Here is a 21,870-nt window from a genome sequence, read left to right on the forward strand (position 1 = left end):
TTTAGTAAAATCAATGTTTTCTTCTCCTTTTTTTTTCTTTATTGTTTTCATCATCTTTGTTTTGTAGTTACCTTTGACAGGGACTGAACGAGAGTCAAAATCTAACTGACTAGTTCAAAAATAAATAAATTTAAAAACAGTTTTGCATTGTGTTGTCATATTTCAACAATTATTTACGAGAGAGAGAGAGAGAGAGAGAGAGAGAGAGATTTAGTTTAAATGTTGCGCAAAACCTCAGATTAATTATTTTAGTTTTAGTATGCATTGATTACATAACGTACCTCTGTGCTTGAAGGGAAAATGAGTAAGAACAAAAATGTGTATTTAAACCATGGCACTAGTTAAAATTATATTTATATTGCTAATTTCACAATTCTTGTCAAAACGCGCTTTTCAGTTTTCAAGGATATGCTATACAACGATACAGCCTTATATCATACTGTCGTCGTTGTCATTTTGTTTGAGTAGTACGCTCGAATATCACGTATATAAACCATCTAAGTATGTGTGGTGTGCGCACTTATCTGCAGACATTATAAACCTAGATCTGTCGACGCATCTGCAGACATTATAAACCTAGATCTGTCGACGCATAATACGCGGCAGATGAATCATTACTGCCTTAGATTCGTATCGAAAGAAAAACTAATAACGTTTGATTTCACGCCAGTTCTGGTTCTTAGCGGGTTTATTGGGGGTGGGGTGGGGTGTAGTGCGCATGAGCAGTACATGAGTATATATGGTATCGGAGACAAAAGAGAGTTATTCAAGGTTTTCGTGATTGTGTATATCTGACCCTAGAAACGAAATGTTAGACCTTATTAAAGAATTAGACACGAATAATCCAAATTTCAGACAAACACGCAATAACCTTTTTTGGCTACACTTTTAAGAGCTGAAACAACGTGGATAGTCCGGAAATCAGTTCCTTTCGTAACACTTGGCACATAACGTCAAAAGAAGTGAGAAAGACAAGAGTCATTCATTTCGTCTTTTGATGTAAGCCTTGAAAGACTACTTTGGCCGAGAAAAAGAGATCCTTCCACTAACGACACGGATTAACGCTGTTATCAAGACTTTGATATACTGATATTCACTGGGATTTATATTTACGGAAAGTAAGTAATGTAACTTAAATAGAATTTGAATTTTATTTTAAATCATATAATTCTAAGCATATTCTAATTTTTCATCGGTATTTTAGTCATTTTATTTCTGATGTTTTTGAATGTTTCTTTTTCTTTGTTATCATTCTAAGCTGTCATTAATTTTGTCATCTTTCTCATCATTCTAAGCCGTGATTACTCTTTTCAATTATTTCTTTAATAAATTATATCGTCAAACGGATCTTTGATAAGAAATACACTGAGCAGTTACCTAGACACAGGGTTATTATTATTATTATTATTATTATTACTGCATAATTAAATGGATAATTCGTTTCTTTTAAAAATCGAAATATTTACCCCATTTATTTACTCTGATTTCTAGTTTCAGCTATTACATCAAATGTCATCAGCCTTCCTTCTTAAAGTAACTATTCTCTGCAGATATATAATCACTGGAGAACACATATGTTGACTGAAAAAATATGTTGTGTATTGAAAGAAAGTGAAATACACGACTTCGGTCATGGATGCTAACATTTATTGAAAAATCTGAAAACAATCTTAAGTCCATTAAAGCAACTACAATTTGCAATCTGAAGAAACATCGATGACCGGGTGTCCGAGTGGTCTAAAGCGATCGCCTTATGATCACTGCCTTCATACCTCTGTCCGTGTAGATTAGAGTCTCGGACTCGGCCACTGAGAATATGTGAGAAAGCTTGCCTGTAGCTTGCCGTTGGTCGGTGGTTTTTACCGGGGTTTTAACGGGTTTTTCCTTCAACAGTTATACTGGCGGCCATGTATGGACTATCATGCGCTGAAAAATGGCGTTGGGCCCAAATAACAATAGAAGAATCTGCAACTGTGTTCATCTTGATTTTGAGCTATGCGGGCCTTTTTCCAAACAAATCTCCTATGCAAGCAGGCGTCTGTAACCGGCCAAAGTCGTATGGAGCCAGCCAAAGTCGTCTGTAATCAGCCAAAGTTGTTTGGAGCCAGCCAAAGTCGTCTGTAAACAGCCAAAGTCGTCTGGAGCCAGCCAAAGTCGTCTGCAAGCAGCCAAAGTCGTCTGGAGCCAGCCAAAGTCGTCTGAAAGTAGCCAAAGTCGTCTGGAGCCAGCCAAAGTCGTTTGTAACCAGCCAAAGTCGATGTTATCAATATTTCTAAGATACAAACATTTGAAATCTATAATGTAAAGCTTATTCGGAGACTGCCATATTCATATAAATTTTGTAACAATTCTCTAGATTGGCAATAGTATCTGTGCATGAGTGCGTACGTGCGTGTGTGTGCGTGCATGCGTGCGTGCGTGCGTGTGTGTGTGTGTTCCATACAAAAAGTTTTATTCTTTCATTTTCTTCAGACAATGGCTGCTTGCACGGATCCTGCAAGTATCACCGGTGGAACCATCGTCACGACTGGTCCCTACAACGATAACAGCTTAGCAGTTTTCGCCTGCACGAGCGGTTACTCAATGTCTGGCAAACCGTACACCACGTGCATTAATGGCGCCTGGGATTACACGCCGAACTGCGTTAAGACAACGGACGTCGTCGTGAGGAACACTGTTACTTTGGACAGCTGCCAGAGTACACATACAAGTAATTCCGTTTTCATTGCATTTTATTTGTGTTTTCGTCTTCTGAATCATTTCACTCAACAACAAATAGAGACATAGTGAGAGAGAGTAAAATCAGACATGTTGAAGTTGTAGTATTTTCTAAGAATCAGTTACTTAGCATATTTCCAAATATTTTTCAACGCGTAAAATACGTTTTTAAATGTAACATATTAATATATTAAAATTCGCGAATACTGATACAATCTATCGAAACTGTATCACGGTCGGTACACTAAGTAATACGTTTTTATAAATTACTTCTTATTAAGTTAGCTGTTTAAAATTGGTTCGAAGTGCGTCTAAAAGCTGTTTGTTAAGGGTTAATTACGGACCATATAATTATAAATGTTCGCACGTCGTAATAGAAACGAAATGAATGAGATTTCATCGGTGACGTTTGTTGTCCAGTTAAGATGCTTTTAAACTAGTATATATGAAAAAATAATAACTTAGTGTTAATTGTACGTTGGAAATAAGTCATGATATACACGATTCTTAGTTCCAGACTGGTTCTACTACATCGTGGGTGCAGCGATTCTTGTAGTCGGATTGTTCTTTTTAATTGCAACTCTCTTTTGCCTTCTCCAGCTATGTGGGTGAGTATATAATACACACATGAAGCTCGTTTTCCTTATAATCCTTTGTTGTTGTTGTTGTTGTTGTTACTGCACCTCGTTAAATACAGCAGAATGTTGGTGAGGGAACAGGGTTTTAGTTTGCAAGTCACTACGTGCGATCGGGTGTCCATAGCGTGAAACAAATGTTTCAGACTATTTAAGATTTAAAATTTGATTTATTTATTTATTTATTTATTTATTTATTTATTTACTTACTTATTTATATTTTAATCTTGATTGTTCATCATAGGTGTCTTTTCTTCAATTCTATGTCCAAGACTGTATCATTATCTCCCATCATAACACAAAAAATCGGCCCTTAACGAATTATGAGTTATCACCTTATAAATTTTACAATGACATATCTGCCACCACAGAATACTTTAGCATATAACATTTAAACCATAAGGTCAGCTAGATCTATCGATTGTCACCTTCATGTTGCAAATTAGTTGACTGTCCTGTAGATAAATAAGCATACACGACTTTAAAATTATGTAGTACACGAATTAGGACCTATTATGGGGACCTTTTTTGTGGTCCGTTTTAAGGAATTGTTCCTGCTCAGAACAGTATGAAGTTAAATCACCCAGATTTTGATGAAATGTATTGAATAACTTAGCCGCACTTTCACAAATTAATTCATTTTATGCAGATGACTAAAACGATCTGCGGAAAACATTATTACGAGAATATATATATATATATATATATATATATATATATATATATATATATATATATATATATATATATATATATATATATATATATATATATATATATATATATATATATATATATATATATATATTATTGGGAAAATATTAACTTTATATTGTTCAAGGCGATTTTAAACGTCTCTATTTTGTATATGGTAACACATCATTGGAGATATTTGATCAGTATTTATCCTCAGGCCTTAATTTTTATAAACAAAAACTCATTTAATTCGGCAGAAGTGAGAATCACTGAATAAGCTAAAACAAGGGTGCACCCTTTTATCCTATTAAAAAGAATAAAGAAAATTGCAAGTGAAACATTTTGTAAATCAGTCTTGATAATCCTATTTTGCCGATATTGCTATATGAATGTGAGATTTTGGGTTCTAGCGATAATTTTGTTATTGATGCACTCACACTGATTTCTAGCGATAATTTTGTTATTGATGCACTCACACTGATTTCTAGCGATAATTTTGTTATTGATACACTCACACTGATTTCTAGCGATAATTTTGTTATTGATACACTCACACTGATTTCTAGCGATAATTTTGTTATTGATGCACTCACACTGATTTCTAGCGATAATTTTGTTATTGATACACTCACACTGATTTCTAGCGATAATTTTGTTATTGATGCACTCACACTGATTTCTAGCGATAATTTTGTTATTGATGCACTCACACTGATTTCTAGCGATAATTTTGTTATTGATGCACTCACACTGATTTCTAGCGATAATTTTGTTATTGATGCACTCACACTGATTTCTAGCGATAATTTTGTTATTGATACACTCACACTGATTTCTAGCGATAATTTTGTTATTGATGCACTCACACTGATTTCTAGCGATAATTTTGTTATTGATGCACTCACATTGATTTCTAGCGATAATTTTGTTATTGATGTACTCACATTGATTTCTAGCTATAATTTTGTTATTGATGCACTCACATTGATTTCTAGCGATAATTTTGTTATTGATGCACTCACACTGATTTCTTTCAGCTCTATTTTTTTTTTTAAATGTATTTCATTGTATAAGTTGTGTGGCTAAATCTGTAGGTTCTCTCAGAAATAGAGCTATTATATTTTGGGCTGGATTAGTTACTGGAAAAATAAGAAACATTTCAAAATTCTTGTACTACACTTTGGTACGCATGCTGCTATTATATGCAATTTTAAATTATTTTCCTTTTCTCAAACACATTCTATGGGATTTGCGTCCGTATAATGTATGGTCATCTCAGATATTCCCCTCAAGTGACTGGCTAAAACAAACCCAGTTAGAATGAACCGAAAGATCAATATATACAAACTTGGCATTCAAGATTTTACCATACCATTAAAACTTTATGATATTTTTAAAATCTTTCAATTTTGAACTCTTTTTAATATGTATGCGAGAAAGGAATTTACTATTTTAACAAAGTTCCATTCGACAAATCACAGGTTCTCATTTAGAAATGAAACTCGGAAAATGTTGGTATATCTAAGCAAAAAAATGACGAGCCTCACGCAATAAAATTTATTATTTTCACTGACTTTATCAATTTCAGATAATTTGCTGAAATAAGAAAACAATAAGCTGCTAAGAAAAATTTTAATGCATACAGATGTAGTAGTTTGCTTACAAAAAAACACAACTGTTAAACATACTTTTTCGACTCAGGAATTGATAGAACAATTTTAATGAGAAGAAAAGAAATTGGACGGAAACTGCCATTGGATTTCACGGATGGAAATAACATCATCAATGAGGGCCACACTTAATATTAATGCTGAGACGAAAAAGAATTTGGAGCCATAAATCCGCTGCATAATATATAGTTAATTATAACCTTATATATAAACATGAATTATTTTAAAAACTTTAATCATCGTTTAGAAATTTCATTGTAATAATATATAATCAAAGTTGATAAAGACAGCCCCCGGAAATTGATTAAGTGATGACAGCGCCCCCATCCAAGGGAAGTAATTAACTTATTGAAAAGTCCTATTCGGAGCTTTTTGATCTCTACTAAATATCATTAGCTGTCACAAGGAACGAGAGAAAAAAAGAAACATTTCACTTTAACAAAGCTCTTTATTTTTATTTTTTTAACAAGCAAATTCGTTTAGATATTTAGATATAGTCCGAATATTCTTAATGTTATATCTAATTGTTTTGCCCGCTAGATGTAAGAGACGTTACTATGTCTTGGGTTCAGATGATCGTTGCTGCTGCGGAGGCGGACAGCGAAGCTACACCGCTTTCTCTGTCGATCGTGGTTCTTATAATGGGGAAGTACAGTCGCCATCAAAAATGACTGAACTTGTAAGTGTTTAGAAGTTGTCTTACCTAGCAAAAGGTTGAGAGTGAAGTGACATTGACTGAGCTCGATTTTATTCGTCTGTTTATTCATCCATGACACGAAAATACAATGCACATTCCTTCTTGCAGCCACTGCCTGGACTGTCGATTGGACAAACTCTTTAGTAAGGGAGGCGGCAAAGTGAAAGAGAAAAATATAATTATTGACCCACTATGAATGCTAATGACGCAGTTTATGTCAATTCACTACAAATTGTCAGAGAGATCATCCTCATATTTCCATATACAAAGGATTATCGGAGTACAAGAGAGTAGCTCCAAGCACTTAGCAGACAGGTGTTTGATTGATGTTACATGGATAATTACAACTGTTTGTGTGCCTATATCTATCTATCTATCTATCTATCTATCTATATATATATATATATATATATATATATATATATATATATATATATATATATATATATATATATATATATATATATATATATATATATATTCAATGTTTGAGAATATCACTACAATACAATAATAATACACAGTTTGCAGTTTGCCAATGTTTTCAGGAGCACGATGGAATAGTTACATTATATCTAAAGTAATTAATAGTTCTAATTTTCATTACACATGGCACCAGAGAAACTCTCCATGTCAAGTTAGCAGGAGCCTGTCCAATCACGCAAGAATAAAAGACCACGTACATGTGTTTTGAAGTACACTTTATTTTCGTATGTTCACTGTAATATTATGGGAATTTCAGGTGGCGATTTCATACTCTAAATTTCTCCATCATAGTCCATGGAGAGGTAATGTTTATTTATTTATTTATTTATTTATTTACTTTAGACTAATGGACCTGATTCCTTATCACCGCCAAGAACCAGATTCGTTAATGTTGTTGAGAACGCTGTACGTCCGCCAGCAAAGGTGGTCGGTGGATGGATGCCACATGCAAACCCGGTCCGGAGCATCAATACCAGCACAAAATAAGAGCACTCTGCCCTGCCTGGAATTAAACAGCTCTTTCATATATGTGGCCTTCGTGGCTGTGAACTGATTTTGAGCCTGATTTATTATTATTATTATTATTATTATTATTATTATTATTATTATTATTAATTAATTAATTAATTAATTAATTAATTAATTAATTAATTATGCAAGTTGATAGAATATCACACTACATTCAAGCAACAACTGCTAGATGCAAATGAATTTCACATCTCTCTTTAAAAAAAAGAATATTCCTTGTATTTTCTATTTGTGCTGGTGATTTAGTGTTGTTGTTTTTTTATTGTTTTTTTTACCACATTAAAACAGGTAAAGGGTCATAACCATATACTATTGTCAGGGTCATGGTATTTTCATCTTAATCAGACATTGCAAATTCAATATGTAATCCCTGTAATTGAACGTTTTTTTTTTTTTTTGCTGTAAAAAGATATACAGTGTTATTACTTATATAAATGTAATTTAAACACACTTTGTTTGTTATCTCTTGGTTTGTCTACTAAATTTAAATCTGTTGTGTTATGAGGCATTATATGCAGCTTTACAGATCTATATTATATACACGGCTATATTATATACACTGTTGTATTTATTTTCGAAAGTAAATTTTAATTGTGGATATGAAATAGTGAAGTAAAGGAACTTGAAGTTTGCTTGTAAGCCTTGCATTCTCTTCAAATTTCGGGGAAGAGTTATGTAGATTTCCTTTTTGTGTGTAAATTTTGCAATTTTTGTAGCTAGTAATATACTTGTATCCGGACAGCACTATTTTTCCATGTCGCTCGACGTCATCAATTTTGTTCAATGTGACAATATAAAAATCTGAAGAAAAAAATTTAAATTTCGAGGAATATCGGCTGCTAAGCAAAAGAGATTATTCAATTTTCCTAATTAAAATTAAAATTAAAATTAAAATAATTTTTATTATGCAATCGAATTTTTAAACACGAATTCCAGCAGTGTATGTGACATCTGTTTTCAATCAGCTAGAGAAGATAGGACTGTTCGCGTGGTCGAAGTGACAGTATCAACTGCTGTCAGCATGATTCTGAAAAATAGAAACAAAACTTTGTAATTTTAATTGTAACGGAAACTTTCCCTCAAATGTGAACTTCTGTCGCGAACAAAGGCTCCGTCAATGAATTGGATCATATATATATGCATGTATATGTATGTATGTATGTATGTATGTATGTATGTATGTATGTATGATTAGGAAAAAGAATCACTTTTCTTTAAAATAAAATAAAATAATTAGCCCAACAGCTGGTTACAACATATAACACTTTAACTTCTCAAGTGTTATGGCAAGAATGACAATTATTTCTCAAAACATCAACAAGAAATCTAGCTACAACGCAGAACAGATGCCCGGATGTGGGTCAATCCTCTGAACAAAAAACCTAATTGATACATGTTATTTGTCACGTACTCCAAGTGTGGCCTCGAATCCTCTTTATGAATCTTACTCTGAGAAAGAAATAAAAAAAGAGTTGTTTACTACAACTCTTACTGGTTTCTGAATCAAGGTCAGAAACTAGGTCAGCATTAGATACAGTTTCTATTATTAGCTGTTTACGTCAAAAACATTCAGAACTGAACAATATCAATCCAGTAAATAAGGTTACATTACAATAGCAGGTAATGGAATTAAAAAAATTAAAACTAACGAACAAATAATTTAATTAAATCAAATAAAAATTAAATCAAATATACATAAAAATAGATAGATATAGATATAACACATACACTGTACATCCATGTTCCATGTGTGGAATAAAACAGAGCATGTCCTAATAAAGGAATGGAAAAAATCTTACTTGATAAATTGTTAAATGTAATAAAAGAGTGACATCATGTTTCGTTTAAATAAATGTTTTAATATTCCATTAGTGATTTGTATCGATGTTCATATAATATTTCACTTTTCATCATTGTACACGTTTCATTGTCTCTCTGATAATTTTTTTCTATATATTTTCTCCTCTCTCTCTCTCTCTCTCTCTCTCTCTCTCTCTCTCTCTCTCAGACAGACCGAAGTGGACTTCACACTCTCAGCTATCAATTCAATTATCTGTAATTAGCATTCCTGACCTTAATCTCCTACATAATTTCGTATTTGTTGTACACTTAACAACAACAATAGCAGAACTGTAACACACCCTCTTTTAATCAACCAAACAACAACAATAGCAGAACTGTAACACACCCTCTTTTGATCAAGCAAACAACGACAATAGCAGAACTGCAACACACCCTCTTTTGATCAAGCAAACAACGACAATAGCAGAACTGTAACACACCCTCTTTTGATCAAGCAAACATAAGCAACATCTCCTGTCCAGTGTTCCACAAACAGTTCAGAGCATGAATTGGCCTGATGAGCCACTCACGTCCACACGTGTTCATCCCCGAACTCAAAGGACGGAAAACACACACACATAGATACGAACACACAGTGTAGGGCAGTACATACTGTTAGGAAATTTAAACAGATCTAAGCCTTGGATCATTAAAAACAAACTATGAAGAAAGAAAACAAGTTTCTTAATTGGCATCCATGTGATGAACAGTTAACAGCAAGTGAGGAGTCGGAACAAACAAGGCAGTAAATGGGTCAGAATCTATAAACGTTGAAAGATGTTAAAGAAACTTCATGCAGTAACGGTTAATACTATAGGACAACTTTATTTGGAGTCTGACGCGGTTTCAGTAACCATACATATGTATGTGCGTGAGTCTGAGCGTGTTCGAAAAGAACGTCATTTAACATGATTACCCTTTTCCTCGAGTGATTTGGAACACACAACATCTTTCGTTTCTTCTTCTACTTCTTCTTCTTCTTTTGAGCGCTCCGATAGTCTACGTGGTTAGGGCGTCCGCCTCGGATAAGGGAGGTCGTGGGTTCGAACACCGACCGAGTCATAAGAAAGACTTAAAAATGGTACTAGCAGCCGCCTCGCTTGGCACTCAGCGTTAAGAGGTTAGTGTTAGGACTGGTCGGTCTGGTGTCAGGATAATGTGACTGGGTGGGGCATGATGCTACCTGTCTGCGGCATGACCCCCAATGCTAGATATCACAAAAAAATGCCACACTGCAGACATGGTAGCGATATGACTGAAATTTTTTAAAAGCTACTTTAAAATTCCAAAATATCACACACACACACACACACTTCTTCTTCATGTTCTTCTTCTGTAGTGTTTGGATACCAGCCAGGGCGATCTGACTCGGTGTGCCTTTGGTTTCCTTTTTCTGTGCACGAAATGTTTTGAAAGCGATTTTAAAATTCAACTAAACAAGCAAGCAAGCAACCAGCCTCCTGTTAAATAATAAAATATATTGACTTAATAACAGTCGTTTCTATTTTCAATTATATTTCATTTCTAGACAAATATATTTGTATTCGACAATTTCAGTCACGATTTATAAAGTACAAATAGCCATGACACTGAATAAAGAGTCTTGACGTAAGAAATCTTGTTTACTTGCTGAAAGAGTACAAATAATTTTAGCTTCCGCTCCAAAGTAAGTGTTCAAAAGAGACATTTATACGGTAATTTGTGAATTTTCTCATCCACCTTGTATACCCGTTGAGTGACATGTCAATGATTGTAGATAATCTATAGCCCCTTATCAGAGCGAGGTCAAATTACTCAGCGTCGAGTCAACAATTGGAAAATTGCCACCACTCGGTTGTCTTGAAATCGAGACCCTTCGAATATTCTTCAACGGTTTTAGAAATCCAATAATTGCTTTAGTGAGGTTAGAAAAACGTGTTAAATTCATTCTCTCTCTCTCTCTCTCTCTCTCTCTCTCTCTCTCTCTCTCTCTCTCTCTCTCTCTCTCTGTGCCTGTGAACAAAATGCAGATTACTTTATTACCATTATTTACTTTAAAACCGTCTTTGACGAATATTTACTACGTCCTGCACTATGCTGAAGAATGAAGACAAACAATTACACAGTGTAAGATAACAAATATTTTGTCGGTCACAAGAAATGTTCTAGGTATTTTATTATTGAAAATATAAAAAATACTCACATTGTATTGTCACTAACAATGATACTTGAATGCAATTTTCTCAATATGATTCACTCCAATTGCACTATTTTAAAGTCTTCTTTTCTATAAGTGAGTAGCATTTTGAATCTAATCGAATTAGAAATTGGAAGTAAATGTACACATACTTGTCGTGGAAAACAATTAATTAGTATTAACCCTGCTGCGATTTGTTGCTACTATGCTTTACCTATCTTCCATTGTTATTTGTATTTTAGCAAATATGCATGAACTAATTTGTATTCAATTTTTATTTTTATTTTATTTAAATTTATTTAAGTAATTTCTGTCCTAATTTTAACAACGGTGTTTACTCACATAAATGAAGGTGGAAAGGTGTTGTAATGTCACGGAACTAAATCACTGGAAGGCATTATCGATCAAGAAATACTGAATGAGCATGCTATAAAAGAAACTTTGCAATACACCGTATTTGTATTGCTGTTTATTTAGTCTAACTGCTATATTTAAAGGCATGTACACTGCAGTAATTGAATGGATCATTTCTAAATTGAGTTTTAATAGAAAAATGTATTTAAAGTATGTTTGATCAATCTGTGTAATCCGTTGCACAATGACTCTACATACGAAAAAATCGAATTGAAAAACTGTTCAATTAATAGCAATTTGTTATGAAATGATATCACACTAAATATGCATTGCAGAAATTGTATAGCTCACCCTGGGACATTCAATCCATGTAAGGGAAACTGACAATCATACTTCTGTCATGGAGAGAACGTATGTTAACCTATCTCGATCGACTTCTTGAGATTGTGCTCATGTAATACCCAGCGTTTTACCTATATGGCAAAAGAGATTGACCATTCCATCATTTGGATCTTGAATGTCATCTCTGTTTTGAATCAATCAAAATTCAATCAGAGACGATATTAGTTTTTTTGAAGATATTTACTCAATACTTACCCGTTTAGCTCCTGTAATATATACAATAAAATCACAGTTATTGATATCTTACAGAGAATAAAAATGTCATTAAAAAAAGCCTTATTGCACTTAATTGTAGTTTACAATATACACTTGACGGCGGATAACGTCTGAGTTTTCCGAATGGTTTCACTTTTGACCCGTATATTAAAATTATGGATGCGTTGCTTTTTCTTTCTGTTCTACAAAGCGTCACCTGCCTCGTTTCTGAAAGCTTATTGTTTCACAGGACTGAAATTGTATTCTTGCATGTGTTCATATAACATAAAAATGACGCGTGAAAACCTTAGCTTTATCTACGGACAATTTTGTTAGAAAAGTTTTCAAAATGTGCTATAATAAATTTCATTTACAAATTTTTTCGAAAACTAGTAATAATGGCGTTTCAGTATTTTATTTATCCGTTAAAGTATCGAGAGATTGTTATAAATATCTCAGCAAGCCACTTTTCAATAAACGGACGTCAGGTTATTGATTTATAATAGGGATAACCTCGGTCATTAAGGTCGAATTTTCTATTGGTACAGATTTCTAACACTGATTCAAACCGAGCACCAGGATATTATCAAGTGAAGAAATACTTTCCCATAGTTTAATAGCCCTTGTTTAAAGCAAAACCCTTCAAATAATGCAGTTCGGAATGACTCATATCTTATCGCGGTCTACATCAACTTTTAAATTTATCAAATTCAAACTTTGGCATCATCCTATAATAATCATTATTATATTTGATTTTGCTTTGTTTATTGCTTTATCAATAGGCCGACGGAATCTGCGAAGCATGAGTTCTCACGTTGTTGCCTTGTTTTCTTTATATATAAAAAATCCAATAAAATATGATTACACTCCAATATTTAAAAAAATGCTGCTTACATATGGTTTTAACTTTAATATTGTCTTCTTTTTTAAATCACTTTTAGTTTATTTACAAGTTCCGCTAACTTATATGGCATGTCTCGACGGCTGGTATTTTGCTGTAATGATACAAATTTGTTGTGTGCCTTTAACAAGAACCGAAATATAAACATATCTGATGGATCAAACGGGTTCTGTACGAATGTAAATATTTATGTCGACAATACATGGGTTGGGGAAAAAAGGAGTGCTCAGGTGGTGTATGTTCTAATCTTGAACTATGCAGAGACTTTACGATCGATATCCATACAGTGTACAGACCGATTAGACCATCGTATACAGTGTACAGACCGATTAGGCCAACGTATAATGCAGTGTGCAAACCGATTAAGTCATCCTATAATACAATGTGCAGACCGATTAGGCCATCCTAATAATACAGTGTGCACACCGATTTGGCTATCCTATAATACAATGTGCGGACCGCCTAAGCCATCCCATAATACAGTGTGCAGACTGTTTCGGCCATCATATAAAACAGTTTGCAGACCGATTAAGCCATCCTATAATACAATGTGCAGACCGATTAGGCCATCCTAATAATACAGTGTGCACACCGATTAGGCTATCCTATAATACAATGTGCGGACCGCTTAAGCCATCCCATAATACAGTGTGCAGACTGTTTCGGCCATCATATAAAACAGTGTGCAGACCGATTAAGCCATTGTATAATACAGTGTGCAGACCGATTAGGCCAACGTATAATGCAGTGTGCAGACCGATTAAGTCATCATATAATACAGTGTGCAGACCGATTAGGCCATCCTATAATACAATGTGCAGACCGATAAGGCCATCCTAATAATACAGTGTGCACACCAATTAGGCCATCCTATAATACAATGTGCGGACCGCTTAAGCCATCCCATAATACAGTGTGCAGACTGTTTCGGCCATCATATAAAACAGTGTGCAGACCGATTAAGCCATCATATAAAACAGTTTGCAGACCGATTAAGCCATCCTATAATACAGTGTGCAGACCGATTAGGCCATCCTTTAATACAGTGTGCAGACTGATTAGGCCATCCTTTAATACAGTGTGCAGACTGATTAGGCCATGCTATAATACAGTGTGCAGACTGATTAGGCCATGCTATAATACAGTGTGCAGATTGATTAGGCCATGCTATAATACAGTGTGCTCTGCGATTAGGCCATGCTATAATACAGTGTGCAGATTGATTAGGCCATGCTATAATACAGTGTGCAGACCGATTAGGCCATCCTATAATACAGTGTGCTCTGCGATTAGGCCATGCTATAATACAGTGTGCAGACCGATTAAGCCATTATATACTATACTTTTTAAAAATTTTAGCGCAGTACATGTATATGAAAACTTTCACTCGCAGATATTGTCAAACAGTATACGGGTAGATCTGTATAAGTACTGTCGGCGCATTTTAAACGTCGTTCTTCTTTTGAGAAAACTTCTAAATCAATAGGAAAACAAAAACAAAACAGATTATTTTGTAACTGAAATCGTAGATGCGCAAAACGAAATTTTGAAATAACTTTCAAACTCTGTATCGTTGTAATTAAGCAATAATGAAGATACGTTTTCTCATCTTTGGATTGAATTGTCATACAGATTCGAATGACTGTGTCTCATATTTGGATTGAATTTTCACAGTTTCGAATGTCTGTGTCTCATATTTGGATTGGATTTTCACACAGTTTCGAATGACTATGTCTCGTATTTGGATTGAATTTTCACACAGTTTTGAATGACTGTGTCTCATCTTTGGATTGAATTTTCAGTTTCAAATGACTGTGTCTCATATTTGGATTTGATTTTCACACAGTTTCGAATGACTATGTCTCATATTTGGATTGAATTTTCACACAGTTTTGAATGACATTGCTTCATCCATGCATACAGAATACACTTAGCCTAAATACAGAGCAATCTCGACGCCTTGAACACCGGTGAGAATATAAACACTAGAGATAATTCAGACTGGTACTTCAAATCTGGCAAAATTTTAATAATCTCATTAAACCTCTTTGACTCGAAAATCTGATCTGTGGAACCGATCTATACCGACCCATGAAGGTTATATCTCTAGATTCCACTGCAGTGCTGTCCAACCCGCGGCCCACTGGCTGATTTTAAATGGCCCGCCAGAGCTCGAGCAGCTATATAGTCGTTGCTTTTCAGTTTTCTGCTGCGGCCCTCGGCTTCAAGAAAAAACATTTTTCAGTGGCCATGGTGTCAAAAAGGTTCTACTGCTCAAAGAAACTTTGTAGACTATTTTTGGGTAGGCTTACTTTCAAGGCTGCTTAGTATGACATTTTGGACATTCTGGTGGCCGAGTGGTCTAAAGCGCTCGTCTTTGGCGATCACCGCCATCGTACATCTGTCCGAGTGGGTCCGTGTCTTATTCTCGGCCAACGTGGGTATGTGAGAAACGTTGCCAGTTGCTTCCCGTAGGTCGGTTGTTCTTACCGGGATTTTCCCGGGTTCTTCTTCCACCAGTTATGCTGGCCGCCATGAATAGCTCTTACAGTGTGCTGCAAAATGACTTCAAATCCATAATGGCATCAATAACATTCGATGAAGCTACACTTGTGATATACGTGCCACACTCCGACGTACTTCATATCGTCATCATCTTAGGGGTGGGCTAATGATTTTTCTGAATATTGTCTTGTTTTGAGCCAATAATTTGATGTAGTAAGGGTGGCTAATTGTGAAATTTGTTTCCAAGTATCTGTTTTCAAATTTATTGTGACCGCTCCGAAATGTTTCTTACAAAGTCGCTAAGATAGTTTTCGCCTGGTAGAAATTTTATCAGCATTCGCAATAGGCACTTTTGACGTTGACCTTCACCTTTCGTTCAGGAATGTGAGAAAAGGTATCCTTCATTGTGCTTTAGTAACGGCATGGAAAATTAAGGACCTCGGGAAAGCCTAGTGTCTTACGCAAAATTCTGATCCTCTGATGGACTGGTCTTATCCTACACTGGATCATAATGAAAGATTCTATTAGGATGTGCCAATAAAACTGACATAAGTGTCATTGGGGACTTTATTTCAAGAAAATTTTACAATTGGGAGATACAATAATGAATAGAGTTCGTAATCTTAACCATTGCGATATTTATTTTGTAAAATAATGCCTTTTTTATCAATGCTTTTATGACTTGTAAGACTAAAACTGATTCGCAGTGTCATTAAAGCTTATGAAAACGTATTATTGCAGTCTTTCATTGTGAAGAAGCAGACCCATAGATTAATTACTAATCTTATATTCTTAAATTGTTATCGAAACAATTGTTGACGTAACTGTAAATTGTACACTGCACTTCTTTACAGTTTGATAAGCATAATTCAGTCCTACCTTCTGGCCCTTTTGTGCTTTATTTGTTTTCCAAAACTGAAGATCATATATGAACAAAAAGGTGAAAATTAAGCAAATATATCTTTTAAAGCTTCTATACACCTTGTCACGTTACTAATTATATTATCTGCATACATTGTATCTAGTGTATTCTTACAAGAAATTGGTATGTCAAAAAAAGATAATTTTCACATAACAAATGTTTTCATCATAACGTTCACATCTGCAAAACCCAAGGGCTATAAACATTCGCATTTTCAAAACCCAAGAACTATAAACATTCGTTTTTCCAAACCCCAAGAGCTGTAAACATTCGCATTTCCAAAACCCAAGGGCTGTAAACATTCGCATTTCCAAAGCCCAAGGGTTGTAAACATTCTCATTTCCAAAACCCAATAGCTACAAACATTCGCATTTCCAAATCCCAAGAGCTCTAAACATTCGCACTTCCAAAACCAAAGGGCTGTAAACATTCGCATTTCCAAAACCCAAGGTCTATAAACATTCGCATCTCCAAAACCGAAGGGGTACATTCAGCAATGCAATTTTTCAGAACTTAGTGTCTGTCTACTAGTATGTATGTCTTCATGGTAACAAGACCATTGAAGATATTGGATCAACAGTCTCTTCGTCATTTGTTACGCACGTCGTGACACTACGTTCCCTACTTCTCTTTTGATCGCGTTTTATTATCCAATCTTTCAGTTTTTGACCTGTAACACTTAACAAGAAATAGTTTTCAGTGTATTAGGTAACAATCCATTCTACGCAGTTAAGACGAGGCAGTAAAGCCGAGCATTATATTCCGAGCACCGTTAAGGACTTTAAACTCAAATATTGATACAACCATCCTAGTGAGAATGCAGGTTAGCTCTATTATGACGTGTTGAAAATTGATGATTATTAAATAGACTACATTGAAAAGAGCTATACAAGATCATGAGAAACGCAATTAACTCAATTCTAACAGATAAGTTAATAAAACCAATTCAAATTTACACTTAACCTCTCTTAGTAGACATATATAAATCATTATTTTCACATATGTCGAAATTGTACTTAATGACACGTTGAACGTGACAATCGTTAAATTGATACTAATATGTACTGACCAGTTATTAATAAGGTTTAAAGTAAGAAAACACTACCTTTGGCTTATTTATTTATTTATTTATTTATTTATTTTTTTATTTATTGTCATGTTTGTTTGAAATATATTAGTTCGCAAACATTTTCAAATAATTGGATATCCTACAAACAAACAAATAATGACATTTCTGCTAGAATGGCCGTCACATCCAAAAGAGAAGAATTGGACAGCATCAACAAACATGGTAGAACGCGCCGGTAGCCTAGTGGTCAGAGCGTCCGCCTCGGAAGCGGGAGGTCGTGGGTTCAAACCCGGCCGAGTCATACCAAAGACTTACAAAAATGGTACTAACAGTTGCCTCGCTAGGCGTTCAGCATTAAGAGGTTAGTGTTAGGACTGGTAGGCCTGGTGTCAGGATAATGTGACTGGGTGGGACATCTTGTTACATATCTGCAGCATGATGCCCCAATGTTAGACATCACTATAAACTGACACACTGCAGACATCATAGTGAGATGACTAAAAATTGTTAAAGCTACTTTACAAATCCTAATCACACACACACGCACATACACATACACAAACATGGTATCTTCAGTTTCCTTTTTTGTTTTGTTTTGTTTTATAAAGATTATAACACTGTTGATTTTATGACATAATTAAAACTAATGGAACTACGAAATCGTACTTAAAGTAGGTCAAATATCAGAAAGTACATGTTCTGCTTCTGCAAGCCGACATAATCCTGTTGATTTGTTATAATTCGGAAGTTTAAAGTATATTATTTTGATAACAATCACACTTGCAAACCTATTCCAAAGTTTGATGAAACATAAACACAATTTTTGGTTTACTTTAATTTTTGTTGGTTGGATTAGACTACTTTAGTCTTCTTTAAAGTGTAATCTCTGTTGACATAAACATTAATTTTTAAATCGGTTTTACAATTAAAGGCAGTTTCATTCATAAGACCAGACTTGTAAACGTAAACCACAGTTTGATCACACAAAAACAGCCCCATTTGTTTGTTGGGGTTTTTTTTTTGTTGTTTTTTTTTTTATTGGTTTTTTTTGTGTGTTTTTTGTATTGTTTTGGTTCGATTAATTAAATCACCTTTCAAGTTTAACCGCCACAATCATAAATATAAGTTTTGTTATTCTTTAATAGGATTGGGAAAATAAGTTTTTTTCATGTATTTTACTGCAGTTAAAACGATATACCTCGTCAACAGTCCGAATCAAAGTGGCAATAAAAAATAATTCGAAGCAATAGTCTCCTATAAAATGGTTGATGTTACGTCATTTGCATAAAGGCGAACTGATATTAAGTCCTACCAAAGACCATGGTACGGACTTAATGTATCCTATGGATTTATTGATTTATTTATTTTTTTTATTATTTATTGATTATTGTAAACAGATCATCTGCAAATCTCAGGTCATTTACGTCAGCACGAGATGTAGGAGATTTAGAAAACAGGAACACTCTAGGGAAAGAACTAGTTACGAACCTACAGTTAATCGCACAAGTTTGATCAATGGATCTAGGTTTTACCACAGAAAAGCAAAGAGACCGTGTTATCGCTCTCGTGCATGTGTTACGCACTGCATTTTAAAATGTCGTATATATTACAATGTGAGGAGGATTTCTACAAGAAAAATAACTTGGTACACGTATAAATGTAGGTCATCTGAATTTCATCAAGTATAGAAAAATGTTTATAATTCTGTACAACCTATACTAGATCCTGTAATGTGTGTAATGTTTTAGCAGGAAAAAAAGGAATCGACTCATTATTTTATAACTCATATGTCTTCATTTATTAAACAAGGCACTATACCTTCATTTAATATGAAATCTATTTGAAAAACTATTTGTTCTTTCTCACTGCTGGCATATTCAGAAACAGTATATCCATGATGTGTTAGTCTAAAACTAGGACCAGCCCAAGACCAAATCCAGCCGAGAAACGCCACCCCCATTCCAACCTTACCCTCTTCCATATCATCAAGTTTTGAACACGTTACTTTTTAATTGCCCGACGACCATACTTTTGAAAATGTATTTACTACGATCAAAACAACGTAGTGTTTTGTTGTTGTTGTTGATACTGTTTTGCATTTTTGGTTGTTGTTTTTGGGCGGGTGGTTAATGGAAATGGGGTTTGCACAAAATTTGTCACATAGTACATCCTCCAATATATTTGCATTTGGATTCTTATTCAGTCTTGTATATTACCTGTAGAGGAGACCTGTGATTTATGATCCATCGGACGTCGGTAACAAGGTTATAAAACCTACAATGAAACTTTCCAATCGGTTGCGTCCGTATTAAACCGTTGAGTAAATGATTAATTACATAAAGTGGTGAAAACACAGCCAGGTATTTCTACCAGAATTTAAAGTACCCCACACCCTTGATATTAGATCTTAAGTGAGATAGGTTTATATTAGAATTTGAGCGTGAAATGTTTAATTTATAATACCAGACGATAAAACGGATATATCTAAGATATAATGGATCTGATAAGTCTAGTTAAAGGGTAAAGGGTATCGATAGGAAATAGAGAAGGTGATTTGTGTAAGACGAGAAAATCTACACGTGCGTCTGACGAATTTAATTAGCAGTAAACATACCGAATTTCCGTTTAAAGGTGCGTTGCTTTTAGTGTCGTTTGTTTTCTTCAGATATAAGGCTAAAGCACTCGTATCGGCTTATTTATTTTATTTGCTTCGGTATTTTAATTTGAATTAAAAGTAGTTGGCTTAAAAGTTTCAGTACGAAGGATTTCAAATGTGCTCAGATAGTGAAATCTTCTAAAACTGTAAGGTTTAAATTGTTGAACTCTCTCCGTGCTGAATTTTTTAAATACAAATTTTGCGTTTGATTGGGTATATCCGCTGCTTGAAATATATATCTGGTACACTTCGCTCTTCCAGAGACGCTGTAAAGGTATTCAGCTTTGTGTTCCAGAGACGCTACAACGTATTCAACTTTGTGTGACTATTACAGGAATAGCTTTGATCTAATATTACAGTAAGAGCAATTTTGTTACGGAAAGTATTCACGGACAGAAATGAGTTCCATAAGCTACAACAATTCTTCCCATATTGAACTTGATTCTGTAGTGACTGTCAACGATGGACAGGAACGTAAGTAATTCATATCCAATTCTATTAAGTTGTCAGAAATTATTACTCAGTTACTGAGATTTTAATCAAAAGTTACAGAAGCATTTCATGTATATCATTTGTGCAGACATTTTGCCAAAATTACTGTTACCCCCCCCCCCCAAACAAAACATATGCTAATGTATCACAGAGATGTTTTTGGCTGTGAGCGAAAAGCTAACTAAAACAATATGAATTTATTGCAAATTGAAGATGCGCATGTTTTTGTGAAAGAATCTTCTTCGGCAAATTTCCATTTCGCGAAGCTCTTTTGACAACGCGTAGAACATAATGTATGTAAAAGCTGTATACCTAGCAAGTTCATACTGTTTTTTTTTTTCTTAGATCAGTGAAACAGACTAAGTGTGTCAGGAACATTACATTGCTGAGGCAAAGAATGTGTTTGAGACACAGTGGCTCCGCTCCACATTCCACATGATGTCAAGCGACATCATTTCTCTCTCTCTCTCTCTCTCTCTCTCTCTCTCTCTCAAACTAAAACTGCCACAACTTGGACTTTTCGCATCTTATAAGATAAAAACAATTCTCCAAGTATTGGGAATCTCTATCGCATTTTAAGTCCTTTCTGAGTCACATTCTGGTCATTTTATTGCATTTTATGTTTTGATATCAGGTTTTTGTCAATAAAATTAATAATTCCTACTTTATGTTCAGACTGAAAAATCATTGTTGGATGTACTCAGATATTATTTGACAGGAATCATTTATTATCATTGGAATTACAGTGTACATTGACTTTTGGACTAAAACACTGATTTGAGATTATTGAGGACTCATTCAAAGACATTCGGGATTATGACGCTGTGATACATCAAGACTGTTGGTCAGTCAACATAATCAATACGACTATTGGTACATCAGCACATTCGAGACTTGGAATTAATTCAAAGCACTGCATACTTTTG

The 21,870-nt window shown here is 34.5% G+C and overlaps 1 protein-coding gene across 1 annotated transcript in view; it reads left to right on the forward strand.

The window, feature by feature from the left end:
• Positions 1-827: 827 nt before the first annotated feature.
• The window catches only part of LOC149804070 (uncharacterized), a 28,135-nt gene continuing 7,092 nt past the window's right edge, over positions 828-21,870 (forward strand). The window contains exons 1-6 of the mRNA XM_089954034.1: positions 828-1,118; positions 2,473-2,710; positions 3,230-3,326; positions 6,260-6,398; positions 7,245-7,385; positions 20,818-20,926. Coding sequence (XP_089810160.1) covers positions 2,476-2,710; positions 3,230-3,326; positions 6,260-6,398; positions 7,245-7,385; positions 20,818-20,926 — 721 coding nt within the window. The 5' untranslated portion in view covers positions 828-1,118; positions 2,473-2,475. The remainder of the gene's footprint in view (positions 1,119-2,472; positions 2,711-3,229; positions 3,327-6,259; positions 6,399-7,244; positions 7,386-20,817; positions 20,927-21,870) is intronic.

The sequence above is a fragment of the Sinohyriopsis cumingii genome, chromosome 3 (assembly GCF_028554795.1).
Source record: "Sinohyriopsis cumingii isolate HCF-2022 chromosome 3, ASM2855479v2, whole genome shotgun sequence".
NCBI lineage: Eukaryota > Metazoa > Mollusca > Bivalvia > Unionida > Unionidae > Sinohyriopsis > Sinohyriopsis cumingii.